Source organism: Delphinapterus leucas, chromosome 16 (genome assembly GCF_059928025.1).
Source record: "Delphinapterus leucas isolate spDelLeu-1000000601 "Yukka" chromosome 16, BTC_Dleu_Yukka2, whole genome shotgun sequence".
NCBI lineage: Eukaryota > Metazoa > Chordata > Mammalia > Artiodactyla > Monodontidae > Delphinapterus > Delphinapterus leucas.
Window position 1 is genome coordinate 14,491,863 of NC_143144.1, and position 25,757 is coordinate 14,517,619.

Here is a 25,757-nt window from a genome sequence, read left to right on the forward strand (position 1 = left end):
TGAGGTAACATTGGTGTATAACTTTATGTAAGTTTCATGGGTACAGCATTATGTTTTGACTTCTGTGTATGCTGCAGCATGCTCACCATCAAAAGTTTAAATTTTCTGTCACTATACAGTTGACCCACTGTAGCCATTTCGCCATTCCCCCCACCCCCTTCTGTTCTGGTAACCACTAACCTATTCTTTGTATCTATGTGGTTTTTTTGGTTTAGATTGGTTTGTTTATTTTGTTTTTGTTCTTTTATGTTCCATATACAAGTGAAATCTTACGGTATTTGTCTTTTCCTGTCTGACTTATTTCACTTAGGATAATACCCTCAAGCTCCATCCATGTTGTCGGAGATAACTACGTTCTCTTTTTTCTGGCTGAGTAGTATTCCATTGCATATAGATATCACATCTTCTTTATCCATTCTTCTGTCCATGGGCACTTAGGTTGTTTCTATATCTTGGTTATTGTAAGTAATGCTACCATGAACATAGGGGTGAGTTTATCATTTTGAATTAGTGTTTCATATTCTTTGGATAAATACCTAGAAGTGGAAAAGCAGAATCATATGGTAGTTCTATTCTTAAATTTTTGAGTAATCTCTGTATTGTTTTCCATAGTGGCTGCTACCAATTTACATTCCTCCACCAGTGTATGAGGGTTCCCTTTCTCCACATCTTCTCCAACACTTGCTGTTTCTTGCCGTTTTGATACTATCCATTCTGATGGGCATGAGGTGATATATCACTGTGGTTTTGATTTGCATTTTCCTAATAATTAGTGATGTTGAACATCTTTTCATGTGCCTGTTGGCCATCTGTATATTGTCTTTGGAAGAATGTCTATTCAAATCCTCTGCCCATTTTTCAATCTGTTTTTTTTTGTTGTTGTTGTTGAATTGTGTGAGTTCCTTATATATTTTGGATATTAACCCCATATTGGGGATATGATTTGCAAATATCTTCTTCCATTTGGTAGGTTATCTTCTCATTTTTTGGTGGTTTCTTTTGTTGTGAAGAAGCTTTTTGATGTAGCCTCATTTGTTTATTTTTGCTTTGTTTCCCTTGCCTGAGGAGACATACTAAGAAAGATATTCCTAACACTGATGTCAAACAGCATACTGCCTATGTTTTCTTATAGGATTTTTATGGTTTCAAGTGTTACATTCAAATTTTTAATCCATTTTGAGTTAATTTTTGTGTATGTGTAAGATAGGTCTGGTTTCATTCTTTTGCATGTAGCTGCCCAGTTTCTCCAACACCATTTATTGAAGAGGCTCTCCTTTCTCCATTGTATTTTCTTTGCTCCTTTGTCATAAATTTATTGTCTATATATGTGTGGGTTTATTTCTGGGCTCCCAGTTCTTGCTTGATCTGTGTGTTTGTTTTTCCACCAATACCATGGTGTTTTGATTACTATGGCTTTGTGATCGTATAATTTGAAATCAAGGAGTGTGCTACTTCCAGCTTTGTTCTGTTTTCTCAGAATTGCTTTGGCAATTTGGGGTTTTCTGTGGCTCCATAAAAATTTTAGGATTGTTTGTCCTAGACCCGTGAAAAACGTTGAGATTGTGTTGAGTCTGTAGATTATACTTTGGGTAATATAGACATTTTAACAATGTTAATTTTTCCAATCCAGGGAGCATGGACTATCTTTCCATTTCCTTGTATCATCTTCAATTTCTTTCAGCAATGTCTTAGTTTTCAGTGTACAGGTCTTTCACCTCCTTGGCTAAATTTATTCTGAGGTATTTTATTCTTTTTGTTGTGATTGTAAATGGGATTGTTTTCTCAATTTGTCTTTCTCCTAGTTCATTGTTAATATACAGAAATGCAACAGATTTTTGTATATTGATTTTGTACCCAGGAACTTTACTGTATTTGTGTATTGTTTCTAGTAGTTTTCTGGTAGAGTCTTTATGGTTTTCTATGTATAAAATCTTGTCATCCACTAATAGTGCCAGTTTTACTTCCTCCTTTTCAATTTAGATGCCTTTTATTTCTTTTTATTGCCTAATTGCTCTGGCTAGGACTTCCAGTACTTTGCTGAATAAGAGTGACGAGAGTGGGCATCTGTGTCTTGTTCTTGATATAACTTTTAGTTTTTCACCAGTGAGTTTGATGTTAGCTGTAAGTTTGGCATATATGGCATATATACATGTTGAGATATGTTCCTTTTATACCCATTTTATTGAGTTTTTAAAATGTAAATGGGTATTGAATCTTGTTGAATGCATCATGTGCATGTATTTGGATGATCATACTATTTTTATCCTTTATTTTGTTAATGTGGTATATCATGTTGAATGATTCGCAGACGCTGAAACATCCTTGCATCCCTGGAGTAAATCCCACTTGATCATGGTGTACGATCCTTTTAATGTATTGTTGTATTTGGTTTGTTGTCATTTTGTTGAGGATTTTTGCATCTATATTCATCAGAGGTATTGATTGGCCTGTAACTTTCTTTTTTGTGTGTTGTCTTTGTCTGCTTTTGGCATCATGTAAAATGACTTAGGAAGCATTCCCTCCTCCTCAATTTTTTGGAAGAGCTTGAGAAGGACAGGTATTAAATCTCATAAGAATGTTTGATAGAATTCACCTGTGAAGCTGTCTGGTCCTGGACTTTTGTTTTTGGGGAGGTTTTTGATTACTATTTTAATCTCCTTACTGGTGATTGGTTTATTCAGATTTTCCTTTTCTTCATAATTTGGTCTTGGAAGGTGGTATGGTTCTAAGAATTTATCCATTTCTTCTGGGTTGTCCAGTTTGTTGGCATATAGCTGTTCATAGTATTCTTTTATAATCCTTTGTGTTTGTGGGGTATCTGTTGTAATTTCTCCTCTTTTGTTTCTGATTTTCTTTATCAGTCTCTCTCTTTTTCTTAGTGTAGCTAAAGGTTCGTTAATTTTGTTTATCTTTTCAAAGAACCAGCTTTTAGTTTCATTGATCTTTTCCATTGTCTTTTTAGTCTCTTTTTCACTTATTTCTTCTCTGGTATTTATTATTTCTATCCTTCTACTAATTCTGGGCTTTGTTTTTTTCTAGTTCTTTCAGGTGTAAAATGAGATTGTTTATTTGTGATATTTTCGTTTGTTTTTTGAGGTGGGCCTGTATTGCAGTAAACTTTTCTCTTGCTTCCTCTTTTGCTGCATCCCATAGATTTTGGTATTTTCATTTGCCTTCAGGCATTTTTTGATTTTTCCTTTGGTTTCTTAATAGGCCCAATATTTGTTCAGTAGCATATTGTTTAGTCTCCACACATTTGTGATTTTTCTAGGTTTCTTCTTATAGTTGATTTCTAGTTTCATATCACTGTGACCAGAAAAGATGCTTGATACGATTTCAGTCTTCTAAATTTATTAAGAATTGTTTTGTGTCCCAACGTATGGTCTATCCTTGAGAATATGCACTTGAGAAGAATGTGTATTCTGCTGCATTTGGATGGACTGTTCTGTTTAAATCTGTTAAGTCCATTTGGTCTAATGTTTTATCTAAGGCTGATGTTTCCTTGTTGACTTTCTTTCTGGATGATCTATCCCTTGATGTAAGTGGAGTATCAAAGTTCCCTACCTTTATTGCATTGCTGACAATTTCCCCCTTTAGATCTGTAAATGATTGCTCTATATATTTTGGTGCTCTTAAATTAGGTTCATATATATTAACTGTTACGTCTTTTTGTTGGATTGTCACCTTTTTTTTATTATATAATGTCCAATTTTGTCTCTTGTTGCCCTTTTTGGCTTGCAGTCTGTTTTATCTGATATGAGTATGACTCTGCTCTCTTTCTTTTGGCTGCCATTTGGTTGGAGTATCATCTTTCATCCCTTTACTTTGTGCCTATGTTTGTCTTTAGAGCCCCAGATGATTCTCCTGGGGGCCGCATATGGTTTGGTGTTGTTTTAAATCCACCCAGTCACTTGTCTCTTTGTATTGGTGAATTCAGTCAATTTACATTTAGGGTGATTATTGATAAATAAGAACTTAGTACTGCCATTTTATCTTTTGTTTTCTGGTTGCTCTATTTCTCCTTTTTTTAATTTTTCCTTGTGTTTCTGTCTACCATTTTAGTTTGGCAGTTTTCTATAATGTTTTTCTCACTTTTCTCTTTTATGTTTCATGTCTCTGCTCTAGATTTATTTTTGTGGTTATTGTGAGATTTGTACGCAGTGTCTCAAAGCTAAAATAGTCCTTTTTATGCTGATGCTAGAGATAGCATCTTATCTTCATTTACATCTAAGGGTTCTGCTCTTTCTTTTTATGATTTTGTTGTTGCAAGTTCTCCCTTTTTATGTTGTGAGTTTGTTACCAAATTGAATAGCTATAGTTTTTTTTTTCCTGCTTTTTTCCCTTTAACCTTCATGTTATAATTAAGTGCTTAACAACCTACTCTGACACAGAGTTGAACTTTTCTGATTTTTCCTTTCTGATTATTTCCTTACTCAGTTTTGTGTACTTTTGCCTTATCATTTCAGGTAGAAGAGCTCCTTTCAACATTTCTTGTAAGGCAGGTCTAGTGGTAATGAACTCCCTCAAAGTATGTTTACTGAGAAAGCCTTTATTTCTCCTAAAAATCTGAAGGATAACTTTGCTGGATAGAATATTCTTGGCTGACAGTATTTTATCTTTGAGTATTTTGAGTATGTCATTCTCCTGTCTCTTGGCTTGTAGAGTTTCTGATGAGAAATCTGCTGATAGCCTAATGGGGATTCTTTGTAGGTTGCTGTCTTTTTCTTTCCTGGCTGCTGTTAAAATTCATTCTTTGTCATTGACTTTTGACAGTTTTAATATAGTGTGTCTTGGTGAAGGTCTTTTTGCATCAACAGATTTAGATATTCTTTTGGCTTCATTGGCTTCATATCTAGTTTCTTCCCCAGATTTGGGAAGTTCTCAGCTATTATTTCTTTAAATAAACTCTCTGCCCCCTTCTCCTTCTCAGATACCATTATCCTTATTTTGCCTTTCCAACACGTCTTGCCCTTCCTAATGGATAGTTTTAGAATTTCCTCATTTTAAAAAACCATAGCTCTCCTGAGTCATTTCTAGATTTGTATATTCAAGTTCACTAATTCTGTCTCTCATATGGTCTGCTCTGTTTCCAGTGCTTTCTTTTCTTCTTTTTTTTTTTTTTCCTGACTGTGTCATGTGGCATGTGGGATCTTAGTTCCCCAACCAGGATTGAACGCATGCCCTCTGCAGTGGAAGTGAGGAGTCTTAACCACTGGACCACCAGGGAAGTCCCTCCAGTGCTTTCTAATGCATTGAAAAAATTGAGTTCTTCAGCTCCAGAATTTGTTTGGTTCTTTAAAATTTTCCAGTTTCAGTCTCTTTGGCAAAGTATTGTTTCTGTTCATTAATTTTATTCCTGAGCTCATTGAACTGCCTTTCTGATTTTTCTTATAGCTCGCTGAGTTTCTTCATGACAGCTATTTTGAATTGTCTGTCATTTAGATTGCAGTATTTGATGACTTTGAGTTTTGGAGAATTGTCATTTTTGTGTGTGTGTGGTACTATGTTGCTATGGTTTCTCATGGTGCTCGGTGAGTTGTTCTGCTGGCACTTTTGAAGTAGCAAACACCTTTCTCCTTTAGGTAAAGCTTTTTTCATTTGATTCTGACAATTCAGCAGGTTGGTAATTAGAGGCTTTTCTTTTGTTTTTCAGTAGGTGGTGCTATATTGCAAGTTTTGGATTTCTCTTACCTGAGCTGCCTCTGGCTATATTTGAGAATTGCCACTTTCCATCCTCCACTGCCTGTCTGTCAGATGTGTTTCCCGGGGCCCTCATTGTCACTGCTTGTGCCTTTGGGGTTGGTGGTGCCTTGCCGCTGCTGGTGTCACTGCTGGGAACACTGGGATGGTGGGTGTCACCACCATGTCTAGGGTTGCCTGCGTTGCGGGCAGCTGCTGTGGCAGGGCAACTAGGAAGGATGGGGAGATGAGTTGGGTGCCTCTGCTACATCCAGGGCTCTTGGGTTCATGGGCACTGTTGCTGTGAGTGGGAGGGGGGCTGGAGACGTGGGCACTGCAGCAGCTGGAAGAACCAGAGTCACAGGTCCTGCTGCTGCTGCCCAGTCCCCTGGCTGCAGGTGCTGTTGCAGCTGGGAGGCCAGGGCCATGTACCCTGCTTCCCCTCCTGCTACTAGGTTCTCTGGGATTGCAGGCTCAGCTGCTATGGCTGGGGGGCCAGGATCATGGTCACTGCCTCTGCTGTTCCCCTGGTTCCACCTCCTCCATGTGTTCCAACCCACCCACCTATAGGTGTACAGATGTGTGGAAGTCTCTGGCATCCTGGTGTGTTGGGCAGGGGAACCTTTGTTTGAGTTATGGATGTTTCACTAGCTGTAGATTAAAGGGGAGAGACAAGGGAGTGTCTCATGCCGCCATGATGCTGACATCACTTCATTTTAACCATTTTTAATTGTACATTCATTAATGTCGTTCACCCATCACCACCATCCATGTCCATAGTTATTTTCATCTTATACAACTGAAACAATAACTCCCCATTGCTTTCTCCCCATAGTGCCTGGAAACCACCATTCTACTTTGTGCCTCTCTAATTTTGACTCTACTTTTCTCACATACATAGAATCACACAGTATTTGTATTTTTGTGACTGGCTTATTTCACCTAGTGTTATGTTTTCAAGGTTCACCCATATTGTAGCATATGTTAGAATTTCCTTCCTTTTTAAGACTGGATAATATTCCATTGTATGTATAAACCACATTTTGCTTATCTATTCATTCTATGATGGACACTTGGGTTGCTTCCACATTTTAGCTACTTTGAATAGTGCTGCTATGAACATGGTTGATAGTTGTACACATATCTCTTTGAGACCCTGACTTCAGTTCTTTTGGATATATACCCAGAAGTGTTAACTCTGTTTTTACGTTTTTGAGGCGGTACCATAGTGTTTTCCACAGCAGCTGTACCATTTTACATTCTCACCAGTAGTGCATGAGGGTTCCATTTTACCCACATCCTTGCCAACACTTCTTACCTTCCTGTGTTTTTTGTTTTTTTGATAGTAGCTATCCTAATGGGTATGAGGTGGTATCTCATTGTACTTTTGATTTGCATTTCCCTAATGATCACTGATGTTGAGTATCTTTTCATGTGCTTATTAGCCATTTATATATCTTTGTTGGAGAAATGTCTTTTCGAGTTCTTTGCCCATTTTTGGATGAAGTTGTTTGTTTCTTTGTTGTTGAGTTTTAACATGACTGTTTTTAAACTAACCCCTGGCAATGGGAGTGGCATCACTCTTACATAATTGGGTTGATTTTGGATCCTGGGTAGACAACGTACAGTGTCAAGTTGCACGGAGAAGATTGTGCTCAGTTTAAACATGTCTGAGGAGCTAGTGAGATATCCAGGTAGAGAGAGCTTAAAAGGCTATGTGTATGAGTCTGGATTCCGAAAAGAAAGAGCAGAGGGAGGTTTTACTTCAGAATAAGTTCTTCAACTAACTGATGTTGAAGCTTTTAAAGAACTATCTGGCAGAGGCAGTCGTGCCCGCCAAATATTCTGATTGCCCCTTGCATGTCCCTGATCCCTTTGAGTTGGCAGAGATACATATGTAGTCATGGCCAATGGGCTGTGGGGGAGGTAGTGTGTTTCTCTTCTAGGCCAAGGCAGTAAAAGAGTGATGCAGGATTCTTCCTGTTTTTCTCCCAAAGGGAGACTGAGGAGGCCATGGATTCCAGATGGGTGACTGTAAAATGCAAGGGCCTCCATCTAGCTTGGGTCCCTAAGTGTGTAGAGCCAGGCCCCTTGCCGACTCATGCAGGCCATTTAACATGAGAGAGGAATCAAGTTTTGTTGTGTTCACCTCCTGAACACACTCCATTTGGAGTTGTTGCAGTAGCATAGCCTGCATGGAATTTTATCTCTTTTATGTCTCAGGGATGCCATTATAGAGCTGCTGTTGTGCTGATCTGTTATTCCTCATCAACATCAATGCCACTGGGGATTACTGATCTAAGTAAGATTGTTGACTTTGAGAAGATTAAGATGAACTGGGTGGTAAAATGTATTGCCTAAAAAAGCATAAAAGTGGATTCATGTAACTGGAGTCACTAGGCATATGAAAAATCAGAGGCTAGAAAATTAACAATCAAAGGTTGGTAACTTGATTTTATTAAAGATATCAATAGTATTACATTTCCCCCCAATTTATATACTGTTTCACTCAAGTTACACAAAAGTTATACTCTGATAGTTCAAGTTTAATAAATCTCTTTATAGTTACTCCTGATGTCAGGTAGAGATCTGGTTCATCTTTCTGAGGAATTATAATAAAGTGATACTTGGAGAATGGAATAGCATTAAGAATCACAAGTCCTTATGTTCCAGGGGAACCAAGAAACTGGTTTTTCTCTAACATTATAGGTGATTGTGAATAACCCACTCATACCCCATGAAAATTTTCCTTGGTTTGGAGCACAGATTGGGGAAGTGGGAACCATGCTTTTTTTTTTTTTTTTTTTTGCCCACAAGGTGTTTTTTACATTATTGAAATAGGTGCCAACAATTAGAAATCCTATTTTAAAATGGGTGGGTGTGACCTGTCCCTCCAAGCCTGTGCCAACCATAGGCTGGAACAGAAATGACAGAACTTCCCACCTACACTTGGCCCAACTTGCCACACACTGTACTTACCCTGCCACCTCAGACATTGTGGCCGGAGAGTTTGTTTATTATAATGCAGATATCCCTGGGAGAATGAATCTTGTCAGTGATTTAGTGTTTACTTTCATTTAATGACTATTCACTCAGTTCATTTATTCTATAAGCATACTCTTCAAAAATGCCATGCTTTGGATGAGTTAAAGGAGACTTTGTAGATGGAATGGCTGCACTCTGTGCTATACCATGTGTTGTATAATTGGAAAGTCGTCTTTTGTTGTTTTTGATTGAATTTTATTATTTATTTACTTAAATTTTTTTAAAGTTTATTTTATTGAAGTATAATTGATTTACAGTGTTGTGTTAATTTCTGTTGTACAGCAAAGTGACCCAGTTTTTAATACATATATATATACACACATTCTTTTTCATATTCTTTCCCATTATGGTTTACCACAGGGCATATTGAATATAGTTCCCTGTGCTATGCAGTAGGACCTTGTTGTTTATCCATTCTATATATACCAGTTTGCATCTGCTAACCCCAAACTCCCAACCCTTCCCTCCCCCGCCCCCCTCCCTTGACAACCACAAGTCTGCTTTTTATGTCTGTGAATCTATTTCATAAATAAGTTCATTTGTATCTTTTTTTTTTTGATTCCACATATAAGCAGTATCATACAATATTTGTCTTTGGCTTACTTCACTTAGTGTGATAATCTCTAGGTCCATCCACGTTGCTGCAAATGGCATTACTTCATTCTTTTTTTTTTTTTTTTTTTGCGGTACGCGGGCCTCTCACTGTTGTGGCCTCTCCCGTTGCAGAGCACAGGCTCCGGCATGTGAGATCTTCCTGGACCAGGGCACAAACCCATGTCCCCTGCGTCGGCAGGCGGACTCTCAACCACTGCGCCACCAGGGAAGCCCTACCTCACTCTTTTTAATGGCTGAGTAGTATTCCACTATATATATGTACCACATCTTCTTTATCCATTCCTCTGTCAGTGGTGCTTCCATGTCTTGGCTATTGTGAATAGTGCTGCTGTGAACACTGGGGTGCGTGTATGTTTTTGAATTAGAGTTTTCATCTTTTCCAGATACATGCCCAGGAGTGGGATTGCTGGATTGTATGGTAACTCTATTTTTAGTTTTTGTTTGTTTGTTTGTTTTTTTGCGCGGTACGCGGGCCTCTCACTGTTGTGGCCTCTCCCGTTGTGGAGCACAGGCTCCGGACGCGCAGGCTCAGTGGCCATGGCTCACGGGCTCAGCCGCTCCGCGGCATGTGGGACCTTCCTGGACAGGGGCACAAACCCGCGTCCCCTGCATCGGCAGGCGGACTCTCAACCACTGCGCCACCAGGGAAGCCCTATTTTTAGTTTTTTAAGGAACCTCCCTACTGTTCTCCATAGTGGCTGTACCAACTTACATTCCCACAAGCAGTGCAGGAGGTTTTCCTGAGAAAAGTGATTTTAAAAATCTGAGGAAAATGATAAGAGAAAGAAGGCAGATTCAGGAAGTCAAATATCTGTCTTAATAGAGAAAATAAGTGCAGAAAATATTAATGAAAGATGAGGAGGAAAAATACTTTCTATGTCTGGAAAAAAGAAAGTCTCCTTTTCCCTTCATGATCTCTTCCTTATCACTGCTAATTCCTTTACCAATGCTTATTGAGATCCTAAGTGCTAGATTCTAATGTTTAAAAATGAACAAGATACAGTTGTTGGTCACCAGGAGCCCAGTTCATCGGTGGGATTGGCAACCTAAGCAAAGAAAGCAGCACGATAATGTTGCCACACCAAAGTGGGGGCGAGAAGGGAGAGAGAGAGCTGACATTTGCCTGGGAAAGTTGGAGGAGTTTTCACAGTGGAGCGCACATTTGAGCTAGGTTTTGATGGATAAGTAAGTGTTCTCTGAACTTTCTGAAATAAATGAGCTAAACCTGCCTATAGTGTGAATGGTTTGAAACTCCTTATCAGTGATTTTCAATGGGGTGAAAAAGGTAGTCTTCACCTTGCATAGTGATGTGGGACCCTAAAAACGACCTTGCAAGCTGAAACTGTGCAAAGCCCTTTTAGTAATCAATGGGAAAATGGAATGATATGCAACCTTTAAAAATTTTTGTCAAAACATAAAAAAAATCTCTTCCTAACAGTCGTAAATGTATAGGAAAATGAAAAAACAGTAAAATTAATATTTATTCAGAACACTATATTTAAACATTAGAAATATTGAGAATTAGCATGTTTCATTTCTTTGTAAAAATCTTGTCAAGTTGCAACAGCGCTAGCTTTCTTTTTGTTGTATAACTTAAAGCAGCAGTCTCCAACCTTTTTGGCACCAAGGACCGGTTTCACGGAAGACAATTTTGCCACGGACTGGGGGTGGGGGTATGGTTTCGGGATGATTCAAGTGCATTACATTTATTGTGCACTCTATTTCTCTTATTATTACATTGTAATAATATATGATGAAATAATTATACACCTCACCATAATGCAGAATCAGTGGGAGCCCTGAGCTTGTTTTCAGTTGCCACTCACTGTGAGGGTTTTGATATGAGTCTGCAAGCAATTGATTTATTATGGTCTCTGTGCAGTCAAACCACTCTGCTAATGATAATCTGTGTTTGCGGCCACTCCCCAGTGCTAGCATCACCACCTCAGATCATCAGGCATTAGATTCTCATAAGGAGCATGCAACCTAGATCCCTCGTATGCTGCACAGTTCACGGAAGGGTTCACGCTCCTATGAGAATCTAATGCTGTGGCTGATGTGACAGGAGGCGGAGCTCAGGTGGTAATGCAAGCGATGGGGAGCGGCTGTAAATACAGATGAAGCTTCGCTCGCTCGCCCACCACTGACCACCTGCTGTGCGGCCTGTTTCCTAACAGGTCATGGACCAGTACTGGTCCGTGGCCCCGGGGTTGGGGACCCCTGACTTACAGTATGGAGAGAGCATCTTTTCTGTGCCTTGAATTGTCAGCATCATAAGTCTGTATCAAATTCCAACATTTCATCTTTTGTACTTTGAAAGTTGTGAAATGTCTCCCAGAGTTGTTTTAATGTGAGTTATTGTGCTGGCATCACCTCCCCTGGGACATCTTCATCCTTTTTGTGACTACAGCTTTCATTTTTTAATTTCAATACCTTTGTCTTCACTAAGTTCCTCTGGCTGTGTATTCAGAGTCTCACAGCGGCAGTCTCATTATTCCCGCTGTCACCTGTTGATTCTTTTTAATTTAATTTATTTATTTTTGGCTGCATTGGGTCTTCGTTGCTGCGCGGGCTTTCTCTAGTTTTGCCGAGCAGGGGCTGCTCTTCATTGCAGTGTGCGGACGTCTCATTGCGGTGGCTTCTCTTGTTGCAGAGCACGGTGCTCCAGGTGCGTGGGCTTCAGTAGTTGTGGCGCATGGGCTCAGTAGTTGTGGAGCGTGGGCTCTAGAGGGCAGGCTCAGTAGTTGTGGCGCACGGGCTTAGTTGTTCCACAGCATGTGGGATCTTCTCGGACCAGGGCTCGAAGCCATGTCCCCTGCATTGGCAAGCGGATTCTTAACCACTGCGCCACCAGGGAAGCCCTCAGCTATTGATTCTACACCCATTGACGTTGGATTCAAATTCCAAGTCCAGCAGTATAACTTTTTATTTCTTTGCTGCACTTTCATCTTCGTTGGCCAATTTTCACTTTGGGTTATCCATTTTCATGTCACTTGGTTTTATCACTGGAAGACAGGAAGTCAGCACAATTCCTTGCTTTGGTGTCTATGCATGAACTGATTACAGACGTCCCATGAGTAACCAGAGACAGACTTTGAAAGCAGCAACATGACTGATCGCTGATCGACATGAGCATCTGTTATATATGAAGTGATTTGTGCACTGAAGAGCTGGCAGTGGAATTTCTATTTGATGCAACTACTCACAATTAATAGAATTTGGTAACTGGAATGTAATATCGGGGAATTGGTGGTGTTGAACTGAGCTGTGGTAACTAAAATTCATGCGTATCAAAACTTTGCAAAGCCAGGACTGTCTCTATGGATATCTTGAGTGGATTTTCCTGCCCTTTGTGGGAAGTACAGCATCTGTAGTGCTGGCCACTGAGTGCCAGTGTGGCCCTCTTTTGTGTCGCTGTGACAACCAAAATGCTTCCCACATTCTCCATATGTGCTTGGGGTGGGGATAGGGTCACTCTGTCATTAGTTAATTGGAATGTTGAGGGGCAGCCACTCTGCTGCTGGTGAGCACTTCAGTGTTCATGGCAGAGTTCTGGAGCCATCTCCCCATGAGTATGTGGTGCCTTCCCTTCCTTCGTAAGCCAAGTGAGCCAGAAATTGCCCTTGCCTGGGGAGTCACGTGACTAATCGTCTAGCGGGGCTTTGCCACATGCCTGTCTGCTGCTTAACCTCTTTGAATCCTGATTTCCTTATCTATAAAAAAAGGTTTACAAGATTGTTGTGAGTACATGGTACGTGTATGTGAACATCAGGCAAATGTGAGCAGTTGTTCTGACAATGATGAATAACCGAATCACTGAGATGCATTTCTTGGATTTAAAATGAAATACATCAGAGGCCTCTAATGTCTCAGCAAAATCAGTATCCTCAGCTTTTAGACACCCCCTCCTGTGAGAAGTTCACTACTTTCCCATCTCCACTTTTCAGTGTCTTCTAGTTGCTCTTTTCTCGCCTTGCTCCCCTCATGGTGAAGTTCAGCAAATTGACTCCTAATCCATCAGTACGTGAAGCACCTTGAAACAGCTTCGTCCCTGAAGATAGACCTTATTTCTCGATTGTTACAAGGAAAATAGAGCACGCAAGAGTTGGGTTCTTGGAGAAGCAGGCTACAGATGGCGCCCAGCTGGTAGGCATTTTGAATGATGAATTTTCAGTAGTTTAGAGTATAAATGTCGAGCATTCTTTTCCTGGTCCAAGAATAAATATTTCAAGTAAAGTCAGCATAAATAGATTTGTTTCAGGTTGATCTGACATGCTGATTACTTACCTGTGGATTTTTAACTTTACGTCTGGATTGAAGAATTTGGTGAAACAAGCACATTAGTAGAATGTTGTTGGTTTGGCAAAGGTTTCCTTCATCTGTAAGATATTATCCTGTAATTGCTGCAGACTTTCAGAATGTTGTAGTATAGTGAGCATTCATAGATATGTTCTCTTTCCACATGGTGTGCTAATCTGGAATTTGTGGGAGATGGAAAAAATCTACTATGACTTGAGCATTGAGGAATATAAATGGAAATTATTTTTATCATGAGTGAAACTACATGTGTAATTTAAGTTATGCTTGTTTATTTTATTCTAATTTTGGCAGGTTACTTAAGGACAGTGAAATTATTTAAATGATTCCATGTAAATCTGTGATAATTTTTTTCAATAGCTGATAGAAGTTTCTTCCAATCAGAAAAAAGCGTCTGGGCTTCCCTGGTGGCGCAGCGGTTGAGAGTCCGCCTGCCGATGCAGGGGACACAGATTCGTGCCCTGGTCCGGGGGGATCCCACGTGCCGCGGAGCGGCTGGGCCCGTGAGCCATGGCCGCTGAGCCTGCTCGTCCCGAGCCTGTGCTCCACAACAGGAGAGGCCACAGCAGTGAGAGGCCTGTGTACCGCAAAAAAAAAAAAAAAAAAAGCTTCTGTATTCCAGCTTATATAAACATTACCCTCCTTTCCTTCTTTCCCTCCCTTACTCCACAGAAACTAAAACCAAAATAAGAATATATGATTCCATGTTTACTAGGTACCTTTTTAATATAAGAAGCAATGCTGTTACTCTTTGATCAAGGAAACTACTCCCTGTTTATGAAAAGCAAATATGAATTAGAATGTTAAGATGGCTCTTTAGTTTCCAAAGCTATTATCAGCTTCTATCTTGGTCAGATTTTTCATGATGAAGTACCCTTTAAAGATAAACTATAAAAATAGGTATTCTGCCTAATATCCACAATCTTCATTTTAATTGCTTCATATATTTCAAAATTGGTATTCTTAGGTCACATACTCTTGTTAATATGAGTATTTGCAATTCATTGTATCTGAGATTAGCATAAGAATTAGGTTACATTTTAATAATTAGTCCCCTGTAAGTAATGAGTACAGTAAGCCTAACAACAGAAATTTAAAAGTTATTTTTCCAATAATTATATTTTTAGATGGACTCCTCCAAAATCTCCTCTCTCCTTATGACCTGTAGAATTGCTGCCTATTATGGGAGCAGCTAAAGAAGCCTAGCAGAAATTGGTAGGACTGAGAAGAGATTCTTTTGAGAGTGAAGCTGTCCAGAAGTTGACACTGACCTATTTGAGGTGCTGTAAACATACAGCATCCAGAATTATGAGTTAGAACAAGTCTTTAAAATATTCAAGGTATCATTTAATGTTTATTGAAAATGACTCAACATCAGATATTTGTTCTTCAGGCTTTGATTTTTGTGAAGGTGGATGCCAGAACAATAATACAATTTAGGAAAAAAAACACTAGCTGGGACTCACTTTAGGTTTCTTTTTTCCTAAGACCGAGGATAGTCATTTCCTTCTCAGAGGTTTTGTGGCTTTGTATACCTAGGCATTCCTAGCTTAACTGACATCAGCGTATTTATAGATTTTGTTTCACAAGGAAGCACTAGTTCATTTTAAGCATGTTTCTGAAATTTCATTTCAAATGTCACACAACTGGGGGGCATCAACAGCTTATTTTTTGGATAGGGGTTGGTCAGTGTTAGCCACTTAATTGAATTATTCCTTGAATGCAAACTGAAGTTTTTGGACATCATCCTGATTTGCTTAAAAATTAGGGCATATCATGGGTTTCTGGGAATTGATTTCATTGTGAAGTTTTGCAGGAATTAATTGGATTGTGGGAAGTGTATATTATCCTTTTGAAAAGGTGTCAGTGTTTCCATACATTATAAGATCCACAGAATGAACTGCTCCAGTGTTCCTGTTTCCATGCTTTTTAAAAAAAATGTCACTTTAATTCTCACTTCTCTCTTAAACCTGTCTGGATTTTCTGAAGACAGTGAGAGATTGCCCGCAGCTCCTGTGACAGTCGCTTCTGTTCATCTCCTTTCCCAACGTGCTGACCCTTTAGATGCACTAAGAACTTGTTACATCCACAGCCCAGTCTTCTCAGCGACTTTGACATGACTTGTGTCCCCACCTAAGCTTTTGTTCAACTCAAGGACATGGCCTCTGTGAAAAGGAAAGAAAGCCTTTAGGTCAGGGTCGTCTGGTAGCCCTGGGACATCTTTTTAACAACATGTAGAATTCACCCGTAAGTTTTCTAGCTCTTTTTTTTTTTTTTTTGCCTCTAGGAGAAATCCTAGCTTTATCTCTGACCTCCATTCATTAGCTGCTTTATTAAGATTACAACATCCAGAATTATGAGTTAAAACAAGTATTTAAAATATTAAGGTGTGATTTGATGTTTATAGAGCATGATTCAAAATTAGTAGTTTGTTGTTTAAGCTTTGGTTTTGTGAAGGTGGAAACAGGGGCCATGATAAGAGCAAAAAAAAAGACTCGATGGAACTCACTTTAGGATTTTTTTTTCTTTTTTTTGAGATGTAAGATAGTCATTTTTTTCCGAGAGGTTTTGTGGCTTCTCTAATTTCAGCCACAAGCTTCCTGACCTCACCTTTTCCAGTTCCCCTATCTACAATACTTGTCTTGATGACCATTTAGGACATCTTTTTAAGCATAACATGGTAGAGACAGAGCCTCGGACTTGCTGCCTGCCGAGATTTCTGACTTTTGAACTCCCCGACCCCCACCCGTATCCTGCTTCTACCAGGGGACATGCGTGTCAGCCCCCTGTTGCAGTAACTCAGCTTCAGTCCTGGGATTCCTGGAGCAGTCTCCACCCACACCCCCAGGGGAGAACTGCGCTTCCGTTGCCTCCTCCTGAGCATGCGCCCTACTGCTACTCTGCTCTTCTGCTAGTGCTGCTCCCGTAATTGGCTGAGGTGAAAACCAATGACCAGTGTGTAATGTCTGAGCTGTGGGAACTGACTTGGAGTCACCAGAGGGGCTGGTTTAAAAGGCTTCACTGATAACTTCCTATGGGGAGTCTGACTGCCTGTGGGTAGTTACCCCGCTGGTTCTCAGAGTTTACCTGTAGCAGGTGATAGCGGAGCACAGGTCCTGGCTGACTTTGTGTCGTGTCTTCAAGTCTCTACTGTGCATGCCCGTGTGCGGAGCCGTGGGCAGCTGGAGAAAACACACGACAAGGTCCCTGGCTCGGCGGTGTGAGGGGGCTTCGAAGTGCCTCTGCTGCACTGAATCCCCCTCAGCCCTCCAGGGTACCTGCTCTCCTTCCTTCTAGAGCTCTCTACACACACACTCCTCTTCTGCCTTGGTCACTTTCTCGCCTCTTTCCCCAACTAGCCAACTTTTCCTTCTCCTTTAGGTCACAGTGTTAATAGGCATTTCCTTGAGATAACTTTTCTTGACAGTACACTGCTGGGTTAGGATCCCTTCAGTACCCTCTTGTTGCCGTTCCCCATTCTGCAGCTTGGCACCCAGTACCTAATGGTGGGTTAACTAGTATTCTCCTCGCTAGACCACGAGCTCCTGGAGGGCAGCCCGGTCTTGTTTGCTCTTGTATCCCTAGTGTCTAGGACAGTGCCTGGCCAGAGGTCATCAATGTGGAATGAACACAACAACGGTATTACCAAGCAATCGATACGTGCCACGCTCTGTGCTTTGGGTTTTCCACATATTTTCTTAGCGAAGCATGACAACTCTGTGAGTCATTAATTGTACAGAGGAGAAAAATGAGGCTGCTGAAAGTAATTTGCCCAACATGATAGCTAGAAAGCGGCAGAGCTGGTCTTTGATTCTCGAGCCACCTGCCTTTCATGACTAGATTCAACACAGTGATGAGCGTATAAAGGGATACCGGAGAAGGCATCCATTCAGAGCTCTGTGTGGGGACTGCAGCCTGGTGACTGACCTGTGAGGTTGGCCTTGGCTGGCCACAGTCAATGGAATTGCCTTTTTTTTTCCCTAGTCATATGGGAAAGGTCAGCTCCAGGTGCCAAATTCCAATAACTAATAATTTTTTTTCTCTAAAAAATTTGACATTTATTGCAGGTCATTGGACTTTGGAGATCATGTGGTATAGAAGATAGAACTCTGGTTTTAGAATTCAGGATACTAAGCTTAGGATATTATCTCTTCCTCTCAAAGACAGTGTGGATGTGGGTAGGTTGAATGTAATTTTGGGGGGCCCCATCACTTCCCTACACAATAGAGACACTGGACTGGTGTGAGGTCTAGAGGGAGTGTGTGTAAAGAAGGCATTTCAACTTGATGGCTGTTACCTGCTAATAGGATATTTTCTGTGGCAAATGATTTTCTGTTATGGAGCATCTGTTGGTGTTTATTTATGGCTGCGTTGGGTCCTCATTGCTGTGCGTGGGCTTTCTCTAGTTGTGGTGAGCACGGGCTACTCTTCCTTGCCATGCAAAGGCTTCTTATCGCGGTGGCTTCTCTTGTTGCGGAGCACGGGCTCTAGGCACGCGGGCTTCAGTAGTTGTGGCACGCGAGCTCACTAGTTGTGGCACGTGGGCTTCAGTAGTTGTGGCACGTGGGCTCAGTAGTTGTGGCTCGCGAACTCTAGAGCACAGGCTCAGTGGTTGTGGCACACAGGCTTTGTTACTTCGCGGCGTGTGAGATCTTCCCGGACCACGGATCGAACCTGTGTCCCCTGCATTGGCAGGTGGATTCTTAACCACTGTGCCACCAGGGAAGTCCCTCTATTGCTGTTTAATAAAAAGAGATGATCATATTCAGGGTGGTTTCTGGGAAGCTCTCCAGATGATTAAGATTTCAGGAAGTTATGTCTTCCAACCGTGTTTGACAAGGAAGCTTCTTTATTAAGTCTTATAGTTATGGAACCTGATGTAATTTACTGGATTAAATGGCCAAATTATTTCATTCACAAAAAGTATATAGATTATTTTCTTTCTGCCTCCCCACCAATAGCATTATAAATAGTAAGATCTTAATTTCCCATTTTATCTCTTAAGGTGCCTTAGTCACCTTAGAGGAAAACGCGCAGTCTAATTTTAGTCACTATGAGGATATGTGTACAGTAGCTGGAGCTAACAGGTGATAAAATGTGACCAATGATAAAGCCCTCCTAAATGGGCCTTCCTGCCCTCGTTTAGTGACTGATGAACTCATTCATAAATTTACTTTAACTTGGCTTTCAGGACTTGAGTGACTTTGCAGGTTATATTTTGGGGAGCCCTTTACTAACCTTCCCCCAACCCCGACCTTTCATGATAGGAGCCAGAGTCACCTCTGTGAGCTGGCCCTGTGCCAGCACCCACCCCATTGTCAGGTAGTTGCCTTTTTTGTCTGTCTGTGTCCCTGACTTGACTGTAAGCTTGTGAACACCAGGAATTGTTTCTTATTCGTTGCTATGGGTCCTGGCCCTTGGGGCACCTAGGGAGGCTTTTGACAAATATTTGTAGGTTCTTAAAACCAGTCAGTCTGCACAAATCCTAAAGCATGTTTTCAAATGTGTATATACACATTCTTTAGAGATGGAGGCCCTATATTCAGTACAGTATGGTGGTTAAAAGGACGGTTTTTGTCAGCAGTCTGGGGTTTTTATCCCCACTCTGCTGCTTCCCAGCAGCAGAGGAATAAAGGAATCCACTTCCTAAGGGTGTTATGTAGATTCATTTGCCCAAATAGATCTGCGTTTGCTGTGTGCAGGGTAGAGCGCTTTTATTTTGCAGAGACAAACTATAAACAAGTAAACACAGAAAACAGGAGAATTTCAGACTGTGGTAAGGGTTAGGAGGGAAACGAACACAGTGAGCTGCTTGGGAGGGTGCCCGAGCGGGAGGGGGAGCCGGGGAAGGGGGCAGCTGGGGCCCTGAAGGGGGTCCGCTGGGCGCCTTCCTGGGGAGGCTGTATGGCCTCAGTCGAGGAAGTTGAGGGGGGTGATAATAATTTATTTTATTTTAAAATACGGATTTATGTGTCAACCCCAGTCTCCCAATTTATCCCTCCTCTCCCCTTTCCCCCTGGTACCCGTAAGTTTGTTTTCTACATCTGCGACTCTATTTCTGTTTCGTAAATAAGTTCATTTGTACCTTTTTTTAAGATTCCACATAGAAGCGACTTCATGTGGTATTTGTCTTTCTCTATAGATAACTCATAAGGACCTGCTGTATAGCATGGGGAGCTCTATTCAGTATTTTGTAATGAGCTACACGGGAAAAGAATCCAAAAATGAGTGGATATATTTATATTTATACCTGATTCACTTTGCTCTGCAGTAGAAATTAACGTTGTTAATCAACTATACTCCAGTAAAAACTAAATATATGGATTTACAGTTAACTAAGCAATTTCATGGAGAAGACGATGAAACACGTGAGCAAGGACAGCATAGATGGGAGGAGAAGGGGCAGGGGCCAGATCCGGAGGGTTGGGGCAAACAACCTCCAGGGCCAGGCCAGTCCCTCGAATTTGTAAAGACCTCACTTTTGTTTTTCAATTTTTAATAGAGATATGGGTGTAGGGAGCTATTTCTGTTAAGAAAAACAGCAGTGCAGGCACCATGATAAATGGCCAGTGAGTAATACAGACACAGTGATGAGAATGGTAATGGCTCCTGATCTCATTGTGGGAGACCCAGTGGGGGTTGGAGGGCAGCCCAGGGTCTCTTGACCCTGACTAAAGGGGGCATCTGGTCCTCAGTGCCAGCCAAGTGTTGCCATGTGGGAATGTGGGCTCCAGGTGCTAAATCTGCCACGTTTTCCAGAGAAACAGAAATGTCTCTGTGAAATTCCCAGATTTAAAAATGTTGGCTTACATTTAAAAAAAACTTATGGCGGATTGCATAAGAATGCATCTGTGGGCTGACAGGCCGAAACATCTGCTGCAAGCCCTTTGCTGCTGTGATAAAGGGGATTAAGTGAAGTATGATGCACGTTAACATGTTAACCATTTAGCCTTGTGCCCAGAACGTAACCAACACGGAGGTACTTTTTATTAATTGCGCTGTTCATGCGTTTCATTGCCTTCACCATTAATTTGTTTAGTTACCTCTAAATCCATAAGTGGTAGTAGTTGCTGTCATTTGCCTACTGATTTGTTCAGTTCTTTGCTTTTATTCAGTTGTTGGGTGAATTTTATATTCATGGTATGAAAGTAGACATTAAACTAGGCTAATTTAAGCGATAACAGTGGAGAAGAATCAAGGGTTAGCCTTTCTCGGTTACTCATTTTTCTCACATTTACTGTCGACTTCCTTTGCTCTGCAGACGCCTGAATCACTTGTTCTTGGGCTTCAGCACGTTTGGGTCTCAAGTCCTTCTGGCCAGCATTAGGTGCGTGTAACTGCGAAAGAACTGTGGCAAAAATGCCATTTTAGAGAGGCGAAAGATGATGGGAAATGCAGCCTTATGACGTGATGTCCCGTTTAGAGGCTTTTCATCAGTTTTAATGAAACACAAATGTGTCCAAAGCAAGCTAATTTTTTTTTTCCCCCAGAAAAAAAAAAATGCTTCATTTAGGAAGGCCTAACCCACATCGTTCTGTATTACAAGGATCATGTTTGGTGTGTTGCAATCTGTTGGTGATTGCTTTATTCAGCACAAGCATCTTGGATGGTTTGGCAACAAGTTGGGTTAATTACTTGTTCATGTACTTTTTGGTCTCGTCTCTACGTTAGAATTCTGGAGCATCACAGAGAGGAACGCTGGGAGTAACAAAATATATGTGAATATTTCTAATAGATTAAAGGCTTATAAAAATGCATCTCTTTCCTTCCCCCAAGGTTTTTTTTTTTTTTTTTTTTGCATTGTTTTAAAAGGAGATCATTTTGTTGCATCAACATGAGCCTAAGGACTTGAAAATAATTTTTTCCGGGAAAAAAAATCTGTAAATACAAGTTCTTAATTGAATCAATAATTTTCTCTTAATTTTTTGCTACAGATCATGGAGGAAACAAATACGCAGATTGCTTGGCCATCAAAACTGAAGATTGGCGCCAAATCCAAGAAAGGTAAATCCTGAGAGATGCAGAAATTTTTGGTAACGGAGACTGCGGAATTCCTGCGGGTTTCCTGGGGAGAAAAATCAACCTTTATCCCTATCATATTTGTCCCCAAGTATTTGTTAAATAGCGATATTTGGGGAGGATTATCATAATGAAAAATAATGTACAACCTTTTATCCAACAACAGAATAATATTTTTAAGTATTCTGTTGTAATAGAAATGTTATTATAGATGATATTGTGGCAGCTTAACGATGTCAAGGATGACTATTCATTCGGTGGCCATGAGTCATGGTCACTGTCTCCACATATAATGATGTGTTTTCAACACATAAACTCCCACTGCGTACACTTTAGGCTTCTTGTTTATGTACCAGATTTAACAGCTGATTGTTTTCTCCTCCAATATGCTAGGAACTTGGATTTCCTTTTTTGACTGCTTCTTCTCCTCTCCGTCTGTTACGCAGTGAAGAACACACTTGATTACTCTTTTAGGCTGAGCATTTCCCTTGTCTGGCTTTTCCTCTGCTTTAACCTAGAGGACACTCACTAATGTGTGGATGGTCAGAAAGGGAAATATAGGACCCTTATTTCTTCCAAAATTATATAGTATTTTCTAATGATCTGCCAGTATATACTTTTATGGATAGCTTTTCTTTTTCAAGGATAACCTCAGTGTCAAGAAACTTTGTTGTGTATACTTCATTAAAAATGCATGTAGTCACTAGGAGATAATGGAAAACTATCACCAAGCAATTAAAAACGCGATGATTGTGTGAGCTGAGCGTTATCTCTTGTGGTCTAGCTTTTTTGTTGTTGCTCTTGAGTTTTGTGTTTGCTGCCCCTTCTCCCTATGACTTTTATTGCTAAATGATACTAAACACCACAAGATTGGTCAATTTTCTTGTTTCTTTTCATCCAGATTGTCTTCTTTTAACCTCATTTTATTAGAGCTACTCATCACATGGAATGTAAATTATTTTGAAGTTCTTGTTATGAGTGTGGTTAACTGGACGACAGTGGACTGGAATTCCTACTGAAACACTGATCTTGTTACTTTCTTATTTGTGACCGTAGTGGCGAGGGAAAGGGAAGCTTATGTGCTAAACGGTGAATTTCCAAGTGGAATTCCACAACTTTGTAGAAACCTTGCATTTGCTAAGTGCTGTAGGATATATTCTCAATTAATCTTCAGTGTGTTGAGGTGTTTTATACTCATTATGCAGAAGGAGAAACTGCTGTTAGTGGGCTATCTACCTATTTGGTTGTTTGCTGCCGTACAAAACTCCCTGGCTGGCCACTTGGGTAAATTGGAACTTGAACATGAACTGGAGCCTTTCCCTGTTGTCAGGCATTTTTACTTAAGGAATGACAGGAGCTTCATTACTAGCTTAATAAAAATGTAATTTGATTGGTCCCTAAAGAAAACCCCCTAGGAAACATGAATATTAAAACAATCCCAGATAATTTTGGATGGCTTACTCTCTTGCATTATCCATGCTACGGTTTTCCCCCCACTATCAGGAGAAACTGAGAATTGATTCATTTTTTTAGTTTAAAATGTGGTTACAACTTTAGAGATGTTAGATAATACGGAGATGGATAGATTAAGATAGTGTTTTAGTTTCCAGTCACTGACACATTAAACCCATTCAGAATGGCCAACTATATTCCACATTATGATTATATACTTTGCTTTGAAAATAAGAATATCTCAGCACTACATTTGAGGGCATTTAGCATAATTTCCACATGGTTAAAAGTTAACCTTTGGAATTGTGCCTAAGAATTGATCCCTCCAGGCCTAGGTCTACAGACATCATTTTATTTTTTATTATTTATGAAGTGCTATAAATGTACACAGTACTGTATGATGAGCAGAATGCGCCAGAAGAGAGAGGTGGAGCTCAAGGAAGAAAGAAAAAAACAAAAAGGTTTCCTCAGAGGAAATTGCTGTTGAGAATTGACTGGAGTTGCCCTTGTTACTTGAAGACACAGCTGCTGAATAATCAGACCTTGACTAACATCCCTGATATGTGTATTCTTGTATTATTTTCTAAATGGTCTAATTCAGAGATGAAGTTTGTTTGACTACAATTCGTATTGAGTAAAAGTAAAATGAAAATGGCAGGGGGAATTTTAGAAGGTAATTATTTGCTCTTTCATCTGATCCTTATCTCTCAATGTTGTAGAGGAAAGAGTTAGTGGTCTTTCTTTTAAGACTTCTTCATTCCAAACTATTATTATTCAAGAGACCAAAGAATATAAAAGTATCTAGGGACTCATGCCATCTTTTGGATGATTATTGAATTCTAAATCCCATGGTGATGTGAAGGTTTAGAATATACAGATGATCCCTAGTGTGCCAGAGAGGCAATGCAGCCATCTGTTTGTGTTGTATTTCACCTCCTAGATTTATGATGCTTATTGGCTGAATATTTGAGCCTAGACAAACATTTTTCATGGCTGCTGTTACCATAGTCTGTCCCCTTCTTTACCTTACTGGAATTAGTCCTGTGTTTTTCAAATAAACTTCTAGTAGTCCTGTCCAAACTGTAATTTTTAAGTCATCAATCCTTTATCAGAGCAGCTGTATGGCTCCTTTGGTTGATGTGCTGGTAGGATCCTGCCTGACAGAAAGGCAAAAAGCCAACAGCCCGAATTTGACATCATTTAGAAACTTAAGATTCTTCTCTAGGGATTCTGGCTCAGTAAGTCTGGGGTGGGACTGGGAATCCATATATTTAACAAGTTCCCTTGGTGGTTGTTAAGGTTGAGTTTGGGAAACAAAATCTCACCATCCGACATGGAAATATCATGATTTAGTCACTAAGGAGACCATGCGTTCAGAAAGCAATGGCTGGATGATGACTGCGATTGAAAAAGAGGCAGAACTGTTTGGAGGTAAACTACTCCTGGAGTCTTCCTCTGCTCTCTTCCCCTATCTGCCCCTGCGATCAGGTTATAGTCTGGTGCCCAGTTAAAATAAACGTTTCAGCTTCCCTGGTGGCGCAGTGGTTGAGAGTCCGCCTGCCGATGCAGGGGACACGGGTTCGTGCCCCGGTCCGGGAAGATCCCGCATGCCGCGGAGTGGCTGGGCCCGTGAGCCATGGCCGCTGAGCCTGCGCGTCCGGAGCCTGTGCTCCGCAACGGGAGAGGCCACAACGGTGAGACGCCCGTGTACCGCTAAATAAATAAATAAATAAAATAAAATAAACGTTTCATCTTTGGGGGAGGGGGAAACAGGCAGAATCCTTCAGCAGTCACTTCTCTTGGATAATGTCCATCTTGGTTTCTAAAGAACTGCAGCTGTATGGATTCACTAATCTTAAGTTTCTGTCATCTTTGCAATGAGTTAATGTGAATGAGTTTAGAGCGATGATAACCTCATTGTTCAGTGCCTTTGTGAAATGTAATTTTGGATAAACGACGGTCTGGTGTTTGTCCCCTCCCTCTACCCCTCTTCCATGCCACGCTTCTCCCCCTTCCTTCTCCCCCCTCACCTTCCCTTTCCCTTTCTTCCATTCCCCTTTAACCATAGAGAATACACTGGAAAAAATGTACTAGGAACATTGTCAGTTAGTAAGCAGGGCATTTTGGGGAGGTGCACATTTTATGGTATAAACTCAGGGACTATAGAATTTTTAAAAAATTCCCTAGTATTTGAAATTATTGGGAGAGCAAATCCTTATTAGAGTCAAAAAGAACTAAGAATTTAAGATTCAGTATAATGGCACTTAAATAGGGACGTCTAGGATTGTCTTAATGGGGGTCATGATGAAGAAAAATAAAGCAATACTTAGTATTTCTTCTGTATAACATAAATTTATTTTGAGTGGAAGAAAATAAAACTTTCCAACTGTTGGAGTCAGAATACTAGAACATTCTGCTTTCCATAGAAAGACCTGAAGTTTGTGCCTGTGAGAGCAGTATTCACGAATTAAGGTGGGGACTTCCCTGGTGGCCCAGTGGTTAAAACTCTGTGCTTCCAATGCAGGGGGCCTGGGTTCGATCCCTGATCAGGGAACTAGGTCCCACATGCTGCAACTAAGACCTGGCGCAGCTAAATAAATAAGTAAATACTAAAAAAAAAAAAAAAAAGA

At 40.5% G+C, this 25,757-nt stretch overlaps 1 protein-coding gene across 1 annotated transcript in view; it reads left to right on the forward strand.

The window, feature by feature from the left end:
• BICC1 (BicC family RNA binding protein 1) overlaps positions 1-25,757 on the forward strand; it is a 204,313-nt gene that overhangs the window by 58,320 nt on the left and 120,236 nt on the right. Inside the window, exon 2 of the mRNA XM_022560570.3 lies at positions 21,591-21,660. Coding sequence (XP_022416278.2) covers positions 21,591-21,660 — 70 coding nt within the window. The remainder of the gene's footprint in view (positions 1-21,590; positions 21,661-25,757) is intronic.